General features: G+C 45.5%; 1 protein-coding gene across 1 annotated transcript in view; it reads right to left on the reverse strand.

The window, feature by feature from the left end:
* Positions 1-5,925: 5,925 nt before the first annotated feature.
* The window catches only part of LOC124716805 (trichohyalin-like), a 118,384-nt gene continuing 110,527 nt past the window's right edge, over positions 5,926-13,782 (reverse strand). The window contains exon 11 of the mRNA XM_047243354.1: positions 5,926-6,041. Coding sequence (XP_047099310.1) covers positions 5,926-6,041 — 116 coding nt within the window. The remainder of the gene's footprint in view (positions 6,042-13,782) is intronic.

Consider the following 13,782-nt stretch of genomic DNA (forward strand, 5'->3'; position numbering starts at 1 on the left):
ACTAACCTAAGGACATCACACACATCCATGCCCGAGGCAGGATTCGAACCCGCGACCGTTGCGGTCACGCGGTTCCAGACTGAAGCGCCTAGAACCGCTCGGCCACAGCGGTCGGCGGCGAGCTGGCTCTCCCCAACGCCCGCTCACTAAAAATTTCTTTTCAGGGCTTGATGGCAGAGTGGTAGAGGACCACTCGCTAGTATCATGGAATGAAATGTCCGTATCTGTCTTACAAGATCACTTCTGATCGACGACTGCCCGGGTTAGGTATGTTGTTTCTGCCTGATGTGGCAGCTCTGTGTGGTTAACTCAGCAGCCTATACACGCCCAGATGACCTACAGCTACTGCTTACAAGCACTATAAGTAAAATTTGCTGTCCTTCCTGCTGCTGCAGTTGTAGTAAAGAGCAGAGCAGAACGGCCACGGATGGTCTATATCTAGGTCAGGTGAGGATATTTAATAAGAAGTACATGGGTTAATATCACAGTGGGTAGAAATACTACTGTTGCATTGCTTAGCACCAGTATGAGATGGCAGTGGAAAAGTTATAAAATTACTGATTCTTTATAAAATAAATACAAGGAAACATTTACAGCTGATTGGCCAATCATAGAGCTCTCTCTGCAGACCAGAGAAAGAGATACTCTTGGACTCTTGTGTTCTACCACCTGTTTGCGGGGCTCTGGAGGGATATACATGTGTTCCCCATTACAGTCTAATAATACAATAGCTGTGCAGCCCCTTGTAGAATGTTGCTTTTCATATTTCATGAGTAATGAATGAGGTGCCAACAGTAGCGTTTGAAACCTTAGGAGTCTTTATACAGCAATACAGAGTTGTTCTGATATTTTTGTGTGGCAGTTTATAGTCTCGCAATGTTCAAACGAGTGGTAGTTCACTTCTACTCCAGCCAGGAGACCAACCGATGTGGTGACTGCGCCATACAAATGTCTTTTGAAAGAGTGTATCCATTGTGTTCATGAAAGTGCGCACCATAATTTGGCCAGAGACTTAGATTCCATCCTTGGTCCACGGTTTTAACCGTTTCGCACAAAAATCTAGAACAAGAAATCTCGTATTTAAATTGTTGAGAAAGAAACCTTAGATATTTATTTCTCTTGTACCGATACGTAAGTGTGCCGGTCACGATGTTGCACAACAAAACCAAGACAGAACGGCCATAGTTCGATATAGGGTCGTCTACGGCAAAGGCATCTCCATTTCATGAATAATACGGGTTTCTGGCCTTTAGCGAAATGAAAATGCGCCGGCTGCCATTTACGATCGAAATCAGGGCCTATCCACAAAGAGATCTGTCATCCATTGATCTGGAGTCCAACATACACCCTCTTAAGATCACTCCAAACGCCCTCTGCTCCTCGATGTTTCATTTTATCACCATTACAATAAAGAGAGGTAATGCATGGGATATGACCGAGATCCTATTCAATAAGCTTCATGATACTGAATACACAGTATTAATCAAAGATACTCACCGGGAAGTCTCAGCTTAATGTCTCAGTTAAATGTTTGACCGGTGCTAATAAATCGACGACGCAGGCCAATATTTACACAACAGTCATAATTTTGCATATGATGACATATGCCTTTCGAAATTTTCGAACTGGTCTCAGAAATCACTTATCTGAAAAGGATAGGTGACGTAACTGGATTACTGCGCCAAAGGTTTGCTTACGACGGCTTAGTGTAACACTGAAATCAGTATAGGCAACTTTGGTGTTATTTGTTTTGTGTTTTCCCGACTGTTGCTTGTGCAGTTTTCCACAAATTTATGAATACATACAGAGTCTGGTCATCATCAGCGTCATAGAAGGCAGGACGACTATCTACTCTGCACTTACTCATGCATTACAGTCTTCAGTTTAATGCATCGACGCTTCTCTTGTTTTCTGTCCTTATGTCATCTCCCGAACATTCATTCACTCGTAGTCCTTTTGTCTTAGAATCCAGCACAGGACTTTCTTGGGACTCGAAACCATCAACTCACTTACCTAAATGTCCCATTCAAATGCATTTTATTCCCACTACAGTGATAATTACGTCTTATACTCTAGCCTTTCACCTGCTCCATCCTTTCTTCATGTGTCTCCCAAAAGTTTCAGCCATTTTTCTAATTACAAATCGGAGACCTATTCTTGTAAGTCCATACTGATAATGCACATTGACTAGCCACATCCGAAACTTGGTTTTAAAATGCGTATTTGACTTACTAAACGTACTGTACGCTATTTTTACTCTTTATTTCTTCTTCAAATGCCATAAATACTAATACTCAACAACTAGATTCATAGCTTCATGGTTAATACGTATTATTTCTCTACTGATATGTTACCTACACGTTATTTTAGTCCTATTATATCTGATGTTCTGGACTACTTTCGAACATCTTGTATCACGTTCTTTCACTTGGCTGCTCAACTTCGTTTCCACTAGAGTCAAATGGAACAGTGACATCTGGGAAATGAATGAGGTCGAAATACGTTACATTAGGTCGTAGCCCTTCTTCATTTTCCTAGTTCAAGGATCACAGAATAATTTTGATTTTGTGAAATGTCCTTAATTGCCTCCTGTGGATCTTACGAGCACAAACAGTGTGACGCATCATCGCCAATATCATTATTGGAATTAGGCAAATGTACTGCAAACATTTGCTGCTGTAGCGTAGGTTTACCTGTGACACTTCCCTCCAGTGGTAAACTGGTGATACCTGATGTCTCAGAAAGTGTCCTTCCAACTGATCCGTTCTTTTAGTCACGGTATGCCACAGATATCTTGTCTCTCCAATTCTCTTCAAAAGCCCCACACTACTTACGCGATCTACCACTGTGATCTTCACCATTCTTCTGTAGCTGCACCTTTCAAAACCTTCTACTCTCTACTTGTCTAAACTGCTTATCGTCCATGCTCTACTCCCATACCTACAGAAAAGACTTTGCTAACACTCGAATTTATATTCACTGATTACAAATTTGCCTTTTTAAGAAATTCTTCTGGTTCTATAGTCAGTCTTATTTTACTTTTTCTCTACTCCGGCGATCAGAAGTTATTTTTCTACCAAAATAGCAAAACTCACCAAGAACCTTGATTGTCTGCTTTCCTAATCTAATTCCTTCAGCATCACCTGATTTTACTCGACTACATTCAGTTATCCTTGTTTAATCATTGCTGATTTTCATCTCATATCTGCTTGCTACATCACGAAGATGACGTGCTACAGACGCAAAATTTAACCGACAGGAAGAAGATGCTGTGATATGCAAATGATTAGCTTTTCAGAGCATTCACACAAGGTTGGCGCCGGTGGCGACACCTACAACGTGCTGACACGAGGAAAGTTTCCAACCGATTTCTCGTGCACAAACAGCAGTGACCGGCGTTGCCTGGCGAAACGTTGTTGTGATGCCTCGTGTAAGGAGGAGAAATGCGTACCATCACGTTTCCGACTTTGATAATGGTCGGATTGTAGCCTATCGCGATTGCGGTTTATCGTATCGCGACATTGCTGTTCGCGTTGGTCGACATCCAATGACTGTTAGCAGAATATGGAATTGGTGGGTTCAGGAGGGTAATACAGAAAGCCGTGCTGGATCCACAACGGCCTCGTATCACTAGCAGTCGAGATGACAAGCATCTTATCCGCACGGCTGTAACGGATCGTGCAGCCACGTCTCGATCCGTGGGTCAACAGAGGGGACGTTTGCAAGACAACAACCATCTGCACGAACGTTTGAGCAGCATGGACTATCAGCTCGGAAACCATGGCTGCGGTTACCCTTGACGCTGTATCACAGACAGGAGCGCCTGCGATGGTGTACTCAACGACGAACCTGGGTGCACGAATGGCAAAACGTCATTTTTTCGGATGAATCCAGTTTCTGTTTACAGCATCATGATGGTCGCATCCGTGTTTGACGACATCGCGGTGAACGCACATTGGAAGCGTGTATTAGTCATCGCCATACTGGCGTATCACCCGGCGTGATGATATGGAGTGCCATTGGTTACTCGTCTCGGTCACCTCTTGTTCGCATTGACGGCACTTTGAACAGTGGACGTTAACATTTCAGATGTGTTACGACCCGTAGCTCTACCCTTCTTTCGATCCCTGCGAAACCCTACATTTCAGCAGGATAATGCACGATCGCATGTTGCAGGTCCTGTATGGGCCTTTCTGGATACAGAAAATGTTCGACTGCTGCCCTGGCCAGCACATTTCCAGATCTCTCACCAATTAAAAACGTCTGGTCAATGGTGGCCGAGCAACTGGCTCGTCACAATACGCCAGTCACTACTCTTGATGAACTGTGGTATCGTGTTGAAGCTGCATGGGGAGCTGTAGCTTTACACGCCATCCAAACTCTGTTTGACTCAATGCCCAGGCGTATCAAGGCTGTTATTACGGCCAGAGGTGGTTGTTCTGGGTACTGATTTCTCAGGATCTATGTACCCAAACGGCCCATGTCAGTTCTAGTATAATATATTTGTCCAATGAATACCCGTTTATCATCTGCATTTCTTCTTGGTGTAGCAATTTTAATGGCCAGTAGTGTAGTTAAACCTAACTAACCTACGGACATGACACACATCCATGCCTGAGGCAGGATTCGAACCTGCGACCGTAACAACAGCGGGGTTCCGGATTGAAGCGCCTAGAACCGCTTGGCCATAATGGCCGGCAAACCATTCACAATGGACTATTCGTTTCCCATGGTCCATACAATGTAACTGTTGCACAGCAGTAATGTTATACAGACACATCTCCAGTTCTTTGTTTACGGTCTTATGAACTGTCGTACGAGACTCTTTAGCCTCTTCCCATATGTGGTGTGCGTACTGTAAGACCTTCGGTACAGACACCATCAAATTATTTGACTTGTCGCTCTAACGAAGTAGGCGAGTGTCAGCAATATGTCTCGTGGTCTTATCGTGGTGTGTTTATCTTCTGCTGTTAGGTCAGACGATAGAAATGACACTTGCACGCTTAGAGTAGCAGATTGACGGTGACCACCTTTAAACAGAACTTGACATTTATTAAAATAATATAAAGGATATACATTACGTAACTTGATTCTGGATGCTGTTTACAATTGACAATCTGAAGTTCCTTTGGTTTTGGTACGTTAATCTTATTCTCACATATCTCTGATACTTGACAAAGTGTTTATACATTTATCTTCATGGCTATGTACAGGAATATGATAATCTTATTAGGCACAGACTGAAACTTGACTATAGACTGGTACAGACAAATGCACACTAATGCAGACTGACTAATCGGAGGTCTGTACACTCATTATAATACCTCGCGCGTTCAGGTATCACTGCGCGAGTGTGATCTGCGAGGAGAAAAGGTTCTACGTTAGCAGCAATCTCATTGGCTGCGTTACATAATAATACGCGGATCGGCGGAAGCAGAATTTGGTCTGTCTCTAAGGCAGCGCCATCTCGTAGTGCGGAGATGGACGAGCGCTGCGCCTGCGCTGTTGTGCTTAGCGGGGCGCGCTCTAGTGGGAAAGTTGTGTACGCGCTGACTACGCGGAACTATGTACACAACACCATAATTTTATCAATTTTTTGTTGGGCTCTGCAACGTGATGTCCGAAATATCGTCGATCTTCCGTCCTGTTAAAATTGTTAGCCTTCCAGTACGTGGTGCATGATGAACTGAACCTGTTGTCTGGAATTTGCGAATTAAATCACGTACAGTGTGATGATGTGGGTATCTTGAAGCAGGGAAATGCATTCTAAATTGCCACCTTACACGCTCCATAAAGTTTCCTCCTGTGTGGAAAACCTTTCCACTGAAATAGCTCTCTCTGGAATAGTAAGCATTCTCACTGCAGTCACCTTCACAAGAGCTGGACAGTAACACAACTAACAGCTGCAACCCACACACGACACTACTAGCCCCAGCCTACCAGTGCAGGTCCACGGAACACGTGCAGGCGAGACTTGAATGTGCTGCCAACCTTACGAGCTCCAAAAGGCGAAGCACGAGAGGCTCGTCGCAGTGGAGAGACTATGTGGACGCACAGTATTAAAATCTCATGTCGGATTTGAGTAGGAAAAATTGAAACTCGAGCTTTCGAATAAATGGAAAATTTGAAAATTTGTGGTACGTTCTTATGGGACCAAACTGCTTAGGTCATCGGTCGCTAGGCTTCCACACTACTTAATCTATCTTAAACTTACTTACGCTAAGGACAACACAACACACACACCTATGCCCGAACCTCCGACGGCAGAGGCCGGGCGAAACTCGAATATATGTCCCATCCTCATAGACACGAGACGACTTGCCTACCACGAACGAAGTTTAACTCTTGCATAATGGCGGTTTAGAAGCATTTAGGAGCAAGATATAAAATTAAGGTAGGCAAGAGCGAGCAAAACGTTTCTCAAAGTCAGCAACTTATGAACACTGAATACAGATTTAAATATATACTAATGCTCATAAATTAAGGAGAATTGCAGAATGTGGTGCCACATAACGTGGCACTACACAAAACTGGCGCTAATAGCATAGACACATAGGGAACACACGCGGCACAGATGTGTAAGTCCACGGTATTGGTGATAAGTTGAGAAAACCATCCCGAAACACATGTGCTACAAAACGCCACTGTTTCCTGCGCATGTATCCCATCAATATGGGATATGATCACCATGCAGCCGTACACAGTCCGCACAATGGGTTGGCATACTCTGGATCCGGTGGTCGAGCAGCTGCTGGGGTATAGCCAGTGCCTGTCGGAGCTCCTGAAGTGTCGTAGGGGTTTGAAGACCTGAAGCGATACGTCGACCGAGAGCATCCCAGATGTGCTCGATAGGGTTTAGGTCTGGAGAACAGGCAGGCCACTCCTTTCGCCTGATATCTTCTGTTTCAAGGTACTCCTCCACGATGGCAGCTCGGTGGGGCCGTGTGTTATCATCCATCAGGGGGAAGGTAGGACCCACTGCACCCCTTAAAAGGCGGACTTACTGGTGCAAAATGACGTCCCGATACACCTGACCTGTTACACTTCCTCTGTCAAAGACATGCAGGGGTGTACGTTCTCCAATCATAATCCCACCCCACACCATCAAACCACGACCTCCACACAGGTCCCTTTCGAGGACATTAAGGGGTTGGTATCTGATTCCTGGTCCACGCCAGATGAAAACGCGGCGGGAATCGCTGTTCAGACTATACCTGGACTCGTCCGTGAACATAACGTGGGACCACTGTTCCAATGACCATGTACTATGTTCTTGACACCAGGCTTTACGTGCTGTCCTGTGACCAGGGGTAAGTGGAATGCACCTTGCAGGCCTCTGGGCGAATAAACCATGTCTGTTCAGTCATCTGTAGACTGTGTGTCTGGAGACAACTGTTCAAGAGCCTGTGGTAAGGTCCCGAGCAAGGCTACCAGCAGTACTCTGGGCCCTGATGGTGAGATACCGATCTTCTTGTGGTGTTGTACACTGTGGACGTCCCGTACTGTAGCGCCTGGACACGTTTCCTGTCTGCTGGAATCGTTGTCATAATCCTGAGTTCACACTTTGTGGCACACGGAAGGCCCATGCTACGACACGCTGTGTTTGACCAGCCTCCAGTCGCCCAAATATTCTACTCCTCATAAAGTCATCGATGTGTGTTCTTTAAGCCATTTTCGACACACAGTCACCATTAGCACGTCTGAAAACGTTTACACACTTACTCGCTGCACCGTACTCTGACATGCACAAACTCTACGGGTCAAATGCACCGCATGGTCATACCCCGAGGTGATTTAAACCCGCAAACCGCCCACCGTAAGCGTTATTTCACTATGTATCAGCATTATTGGAACACGTGAGGCAATACTAACCTTACGACTTATCTTAGAAGAAAGATTAAGAAAAGGCAAACCTACGTTTCTAGCATTTGTAGACTTAGAGAAAGCTTTTGACAACGTTTACTGGAATACTCTCTTTCAAATTCTGAAGATGGCAGGGGTAAAATACAGGGAGCGAAAGGCTATTTACAATTTGTACAGAAACCAGATGGCAGTTATAAGAGTCGAGGGGCATGAAAGGGAAGCAGTGGTTGGGAAAGGAGTGAGACAGGGTTGTAGCCTCTCCCTGATGTTATTCAATCTGTATATTGAGCAAGCAATAAAGGAAACAAAAGAAAAATTCGGAGTAGGTATTAAAATCCATGGAGAAGAAATAAAAACTTTGAGGTTCGCCGATGACATTGTAATTCTGTCAGAGACAGCAAAGGACTTGGAAGAGCAGTTGAACGGAATGGACAGTGTCTTGAAAGGAGGATATAAGATGAACATCAACAAAAGCAAAACGAGGATAATGGAATGTAGTCAAATTAAATCGGGTGATGCTGAGGGGATTAGATTAGGAACTGAGACACTTAAAGTAGTAAAGGAGTTTTGCTATTTAGGGAGTAAAATAACTGATGATGCTCGAAGTAGAGAGGATATAAAATGTAGACTGGCAATGGCAAGGAAAGCGTTTCTGAAGAAGAGAAATTTGTTAACATCGAGTATAGATTTAAGTGTCAGGAAGTCGTTTCTGAAAGTATTTGTGTGGAGTGTAGCCATGTATGGAAGTGAAACGTGGACGATAACCAATTTGGACAAGAAGAGAATAGAGGCTTTCGAAATGTGGTGCTACAGAAGAATGCTGAAGATAGGGTGGGTAGATCACGTAACTAATGAGGAGCTATTGAATAGGATTGGGGAGAAGAGAAGTTTGTGGCACAACTTGACTAGAAGAAGGGATCGGTTGGTAGGACATGTTTTGAGGCATCAAGGGATCACAAATTTAGCATTGGAGGGCAGTGTGGAGGGTAAAAATCGTAGAGGGAGACCAAGAGATCAATACACTAAGCAGATTCAGAAGGATGTAGGCTGCAGTAGGTACTGGGAGATGAAGAAGCTTGGACAGGATAGAGTAGCATGGAGAGCTGCATCAAACCAGTCTCAGGACTGAAGACCCACAACAACAAAACATCAGCATTATCCTTAATTTTTGAGCATGAGTGTAAAAAGCCCATTCCGAATGTATTTGTCTCGAGTGCAGTGCTGTACAGAGCTGGAACGTGGGGGATAAGCCGATCAGACATGAAGAGAATAGTAGGTTGGGTAGATGACGTAACTAATGTGGAGGTACTGAGTAGGAGAAAAGAAATTTGGGGTGGAAGCTGCCTATAACAGGTAATCGGTTGGTAGGACACATTCTGAGGCGACAAGCAATCGTCAATTTCGTAATCGAGGAAAATGTGGTGAGTAAAAGTTACAGGCGGACACGTAGGCACGAACAGAGTAAGCAGGTGCAGGCTGTTGCAGTAGTGATAGACATATGAAGAGGTTTGCACAAGGCAGAGTAGCAAGGACAGCTTCTTCAAAACAGTCGTCAGAGCTATGACCACAACTACAATAAGAGAGCACAAAGCATTTTAGCAATGGCTACTAACGATGCAACGTGCTTAATTTTCCTAGGAAAAGTGCGATAATCTGCTTTCTTTTGAAGCTATAATTTTGTTAGTGGAGCTTTCGAAGAATATCATCTCTGAGTTATTGAATTAACGAGAAATACGATTAGTCTGTTCAGTGTTGCACGTCAGCGCGTTTCGTCTCACTTAAAGGTTAGTTATTCTTGTCACGGCAGCGAGATAAACGCGATCCGAACATACTGACTCACGCCACTTGTTGAAACAGTATACAGGCCTGCCGCACAGATAAGGCTGAGACGAAAAATTGACTCACACCCAGCTTTAAGTCGGGGCTGTGGCCAAAGTGTCCCAGATATGGCCTCATCTGCAGCACAACGGCGCGTGATGGATCGACTCTTCTTGTACGGTTTGCAGGCCCGTTCACAGAGACATTATCACAGGGTTGCACTGACGTCTGCCTTAATGATACTGGATTACTACTAATTCGTCATCGCCAAAAAAAAGAAAAAAAGAAGAGTAGAAGTCGCGCCCTACAAACTTATTTATACTACCCTACAAATTTATTTATGCTAGGTGTTTCACAACTCATGTTACACACTTCTACAGGTTGTAGAAGGGAGTTAGTACACTATTGGCCATTAAAATTGCTACACCACGAAGATGCTACAGACGTGAAATTTAACCGACAGGAAGAAGATGCTGTGATATCCAAATGATTAGCTTTTCAGAGCATACACACACGGTTGGCGCCGGAGCATACACCTATAACGTGCTGACATGAGGAAAGTTTCCAACGGATTTCTCATACACAAACAGCAGTTGACCGGCGTTGCCTGGTGAAACGTTGTTGTGATGCCTCGTGTAAGGAAGAGAAATGCGTACCATCACGTTTCCGACTTTGATAAAGATCGGATTGTAGCCTATCGTGATTGCGGTTTATCGTATCGCGACATTGCTGCTCGCTTTGGTCGAGATTCAATGACTGTTAGCAGAATATAGACTCGGTGGGTTCAGGAGGGTAATACGGAACGCCGTGCTGGATCCCAACGGCCTCGTATCACTAGCAGTCGAGATGACAGGCATCTTACCCACATGGCTGTAACGGATCGTGCAGCCACGTCTCGATCCCTGAGTCAACAGATGGGGACGTTTGCAAGACAACAACCGTCTGCACGAACAGTTCGACGACGTTTGCAGCAGCATGGACTACCAGCTCGGAGACCGTGGCTGCGGTTACCCTTGACACTGCATCACACACAGGAGCGCCTGCGATGGTGTAGTCAACGACGAACCTGGGTGCGCGAATGGTAAAACGTCGATTTTTCGGATGAATCCAGGTTCTGTTTACAGCATCTTGATGCTCGCATCCGTGTTTGACGACATCGCGGTGAACGCACATTGGAAGCGTGTATTAGTCATCACCATACTGGCGTATCACCCGACGTGACGGTATGGGTGCCACTGGTTACACGTCTCGGTCACCTCTTGTTCGCATTGACGGCACTTTGAACGGTGGTTGTTACATTTCGGATGTGTTACGATCCGTGGCTCTACCCTTCATTCGATCCCTGCGAGACCCTACATTTCAGCAGGATAATGCACGACCGCATGTTGCAGGTCCTGTACGGGCCTCTCTGGATACAGAAAAAATTCGGCTGCTGCCCTGGCCAGCACACTCTTCAGATCTCTCACCAACTGAAAACGTCTGGTCAATGGTGGCCGAGCAACTGGCTCGTCACAATATGCCAGTCACTACTCTTGATGAACTGTGGTATCGTGTTGAAGCTGCATGGGCATCTGTACCTGTACACGCCATCCAAGGTCTGTTTGACTCAATGCCCAGGCGTATCAAGGCCGTTACTACGGCCTGAGGTTGTTGTTCTGGGTACTGATTTCTCAGGATATATACTACACAAATTGCGTGAAAATGTAATCACATGTCAGTTCTAGTATAATAAATTTGTCCAATGAATACCCGTTTATCATCTGCATTTCTGCTTGGTGTAGCAATTGTAATGGCCAGTTTTTACACCCATGTCAGGAAACGTCATCCAACGACGTTATATAGGTGCTGGCACGTTTTTATATACGGGGTAAACACCAGTAAACCGACAAACTGTAGGGACGAATTGTTGACTGGAAATGGAGGAAAAAAGGTCCAATGAACATGCGTCCGGAAAAGCATCGTTGCCACGGTAGATGGCACTGGCGAATAACAGTTCCTTTGACCACGGGTGTGCGTTCCTTGTGTGTTGCAGGTTCATAAGAGGGCGCCACACGGCCAACCGACGTGTTCTGTGCAAAGCCTACCTTCATTATACAGTAGTTTTTATTGGACTGTGACAAGACCCTGAACTACAGGTGTAGACCTACTACGACACAAGTAACAACTCCGAAATACTGGTATGCAATTTAATGTAATGTACGAGGGTTGGAAGTTTGAATAGTGTCAACTATTTATTCCCACCCTCCTCTCCCCCCCACCCCTCCCCCACCGCACCTTCCTACCCTCTTTTTCCCTCGGCTCCAGTCTCCAGTCCCTCGCCGGGTTGCTACGACGGTTTTTTATTCTTCATGAGGGCTCCGTCGTTTCCAGTGGTTTTTTAAGTGTCGTGCTCTGTGTGAATTTTATCCTGTGGCCGACTTGTGTTTGCTTTCACTGTTTTTTTTTAATTTTTTTTAAGTGCACTTTGATGCCAGCTGTGTTCTTTTAACTTTATGTCGACTTTTTAACTGTCCCCCAACGCATGTCCCCATCTTAGTGTATATTTTAACTCCCATTATCTCCATTACTATGTTTTTTATGTCCCCTTTTTTATCCCCCCTTTTAATGTAATTAGCTTTATGTACTTTTGTAAAGCCAATTGGCGGAAGAGCGGTGGACCCATATGGGGCAGGGGAATGAAATTACAATAAAGAAACAAAATATTCACTTCCGATACAAAAGAGTTACATGTTTGCATCTGTTACTGTCCTTCAAAGTAGTCACCAGCGTTGTGCAGAACCTGTTGCCAGCGATGTGGAAGGCGTAGTATGCCGTTAGCAGAGCCTGTTCTGTTGATGGTGTAAATTGAGCGGTCTATTGACTATCGAATCTCTGGAACAGTTCTGAAGCGAATGCCACGAAGTGGTTCCTTCATCTTAGCAATCAAATCAAAGTCTCAAGGACTTAAGTCCGGCGAGTATGGGGGACGGTACAGTACTTCCCTCTAGGCGCTTCAGTCTGGAACCGCGCGACTGCTACGGTCTCAGGTTCGAATCCTGCCTCGGGCATGGATGTGTGTGGTGTCCTTAGGATGGTTAGGTTTAAGTAGTTCTGAGTTCTAGGGGACTGATGATCTCAGATGTTAAGTCCCATAGTGCTCAGAGCCATTTTTTGAGTTCTTCCCAGTCCCATCGAGCGAACAGAGCAGCCACAGCTTGCGCCGTATGCGCCCGCGCATTGTCGTGCAAAATGATGGGTGGGTTGCGCAGAATGAGTCGCCGCTTCTTTCGCAAAGCTGGTCGCAGGTGATGCTCCAAAAACGAACAGTAATACTGTGCATTGAAGGTCTGCCGTGGAGGAACGTAATGCGTTAGAATAACACCATCACAGTCGTACACGAGAATCACCATAACTTTCACCATACTGAGGCTCTGACGCACTTTCGACTTTCGCGGCGACCGGCAATGACGCCATTCGTTTGATTGGCGTTTCAGTTGTGGCTCGTACGATGTGGCCCATGTTTCATCCAGTGTTACGATACGGCGGAAGAAAGCCTCTCCTTCGCGCTCATAGCGCTCCAAGTGCGTCTGAGCAGCGTCGTAACGCATCCATTTCCGTCAAGTCATGCGGAACCCATCATGGTGCGATTTTTCGCATGCCCAGGCGTTCTTTCAGCACAGTCGTATACGCTAATCCGGTTTCGTTGGCTAGCTCACGAATCGTATTGCGTCGATCACTGTCCACTAACGCGGCAACAGCATACACTTCTTCTTCAGAGACGCTAGGACGACCTGCCTTTGCACGTCTGCCACAGTTTGCCGACCTTCGTTGAAGGCTTTTACCAAACATGCAACTGTTCCGTACGGCAATGCCGATTCCCCGCACGACTCTCGAAGACCTTGATGACACTGTGGTGCTGTACGACCCCTGGCACATTCAGTCTTGATCCAACTCCGTTGTTCCTGATTCGAGAACATAGTGACACCGTTACGTTAGACCGCTCGCTCACAAGTGACTGTGATTCCCGCGATTGTGCGCACGCCGGTGACGTGGGACGGGCGAGTCCATTTGCTCGGAGGTAAGGGTTTCGAAGCTCCTCCTCATGCATTTTTTCTTTTTAAT

Source organism: Schistocerca piceifrons, chromosome 9, assembly GCF_021461385.2.
Source record: "Schistocerca piceifrons isolate TAMUIC-IGC-003096 chromosome 9, iqSchPice1.1, whole genome shotgun sequence".
NCBI lineage: Eukaryota > Metazoa > Arthropoda > Insecta > Orthoptera > Acrididae > Schistocerca > Schistocerca piceifrons.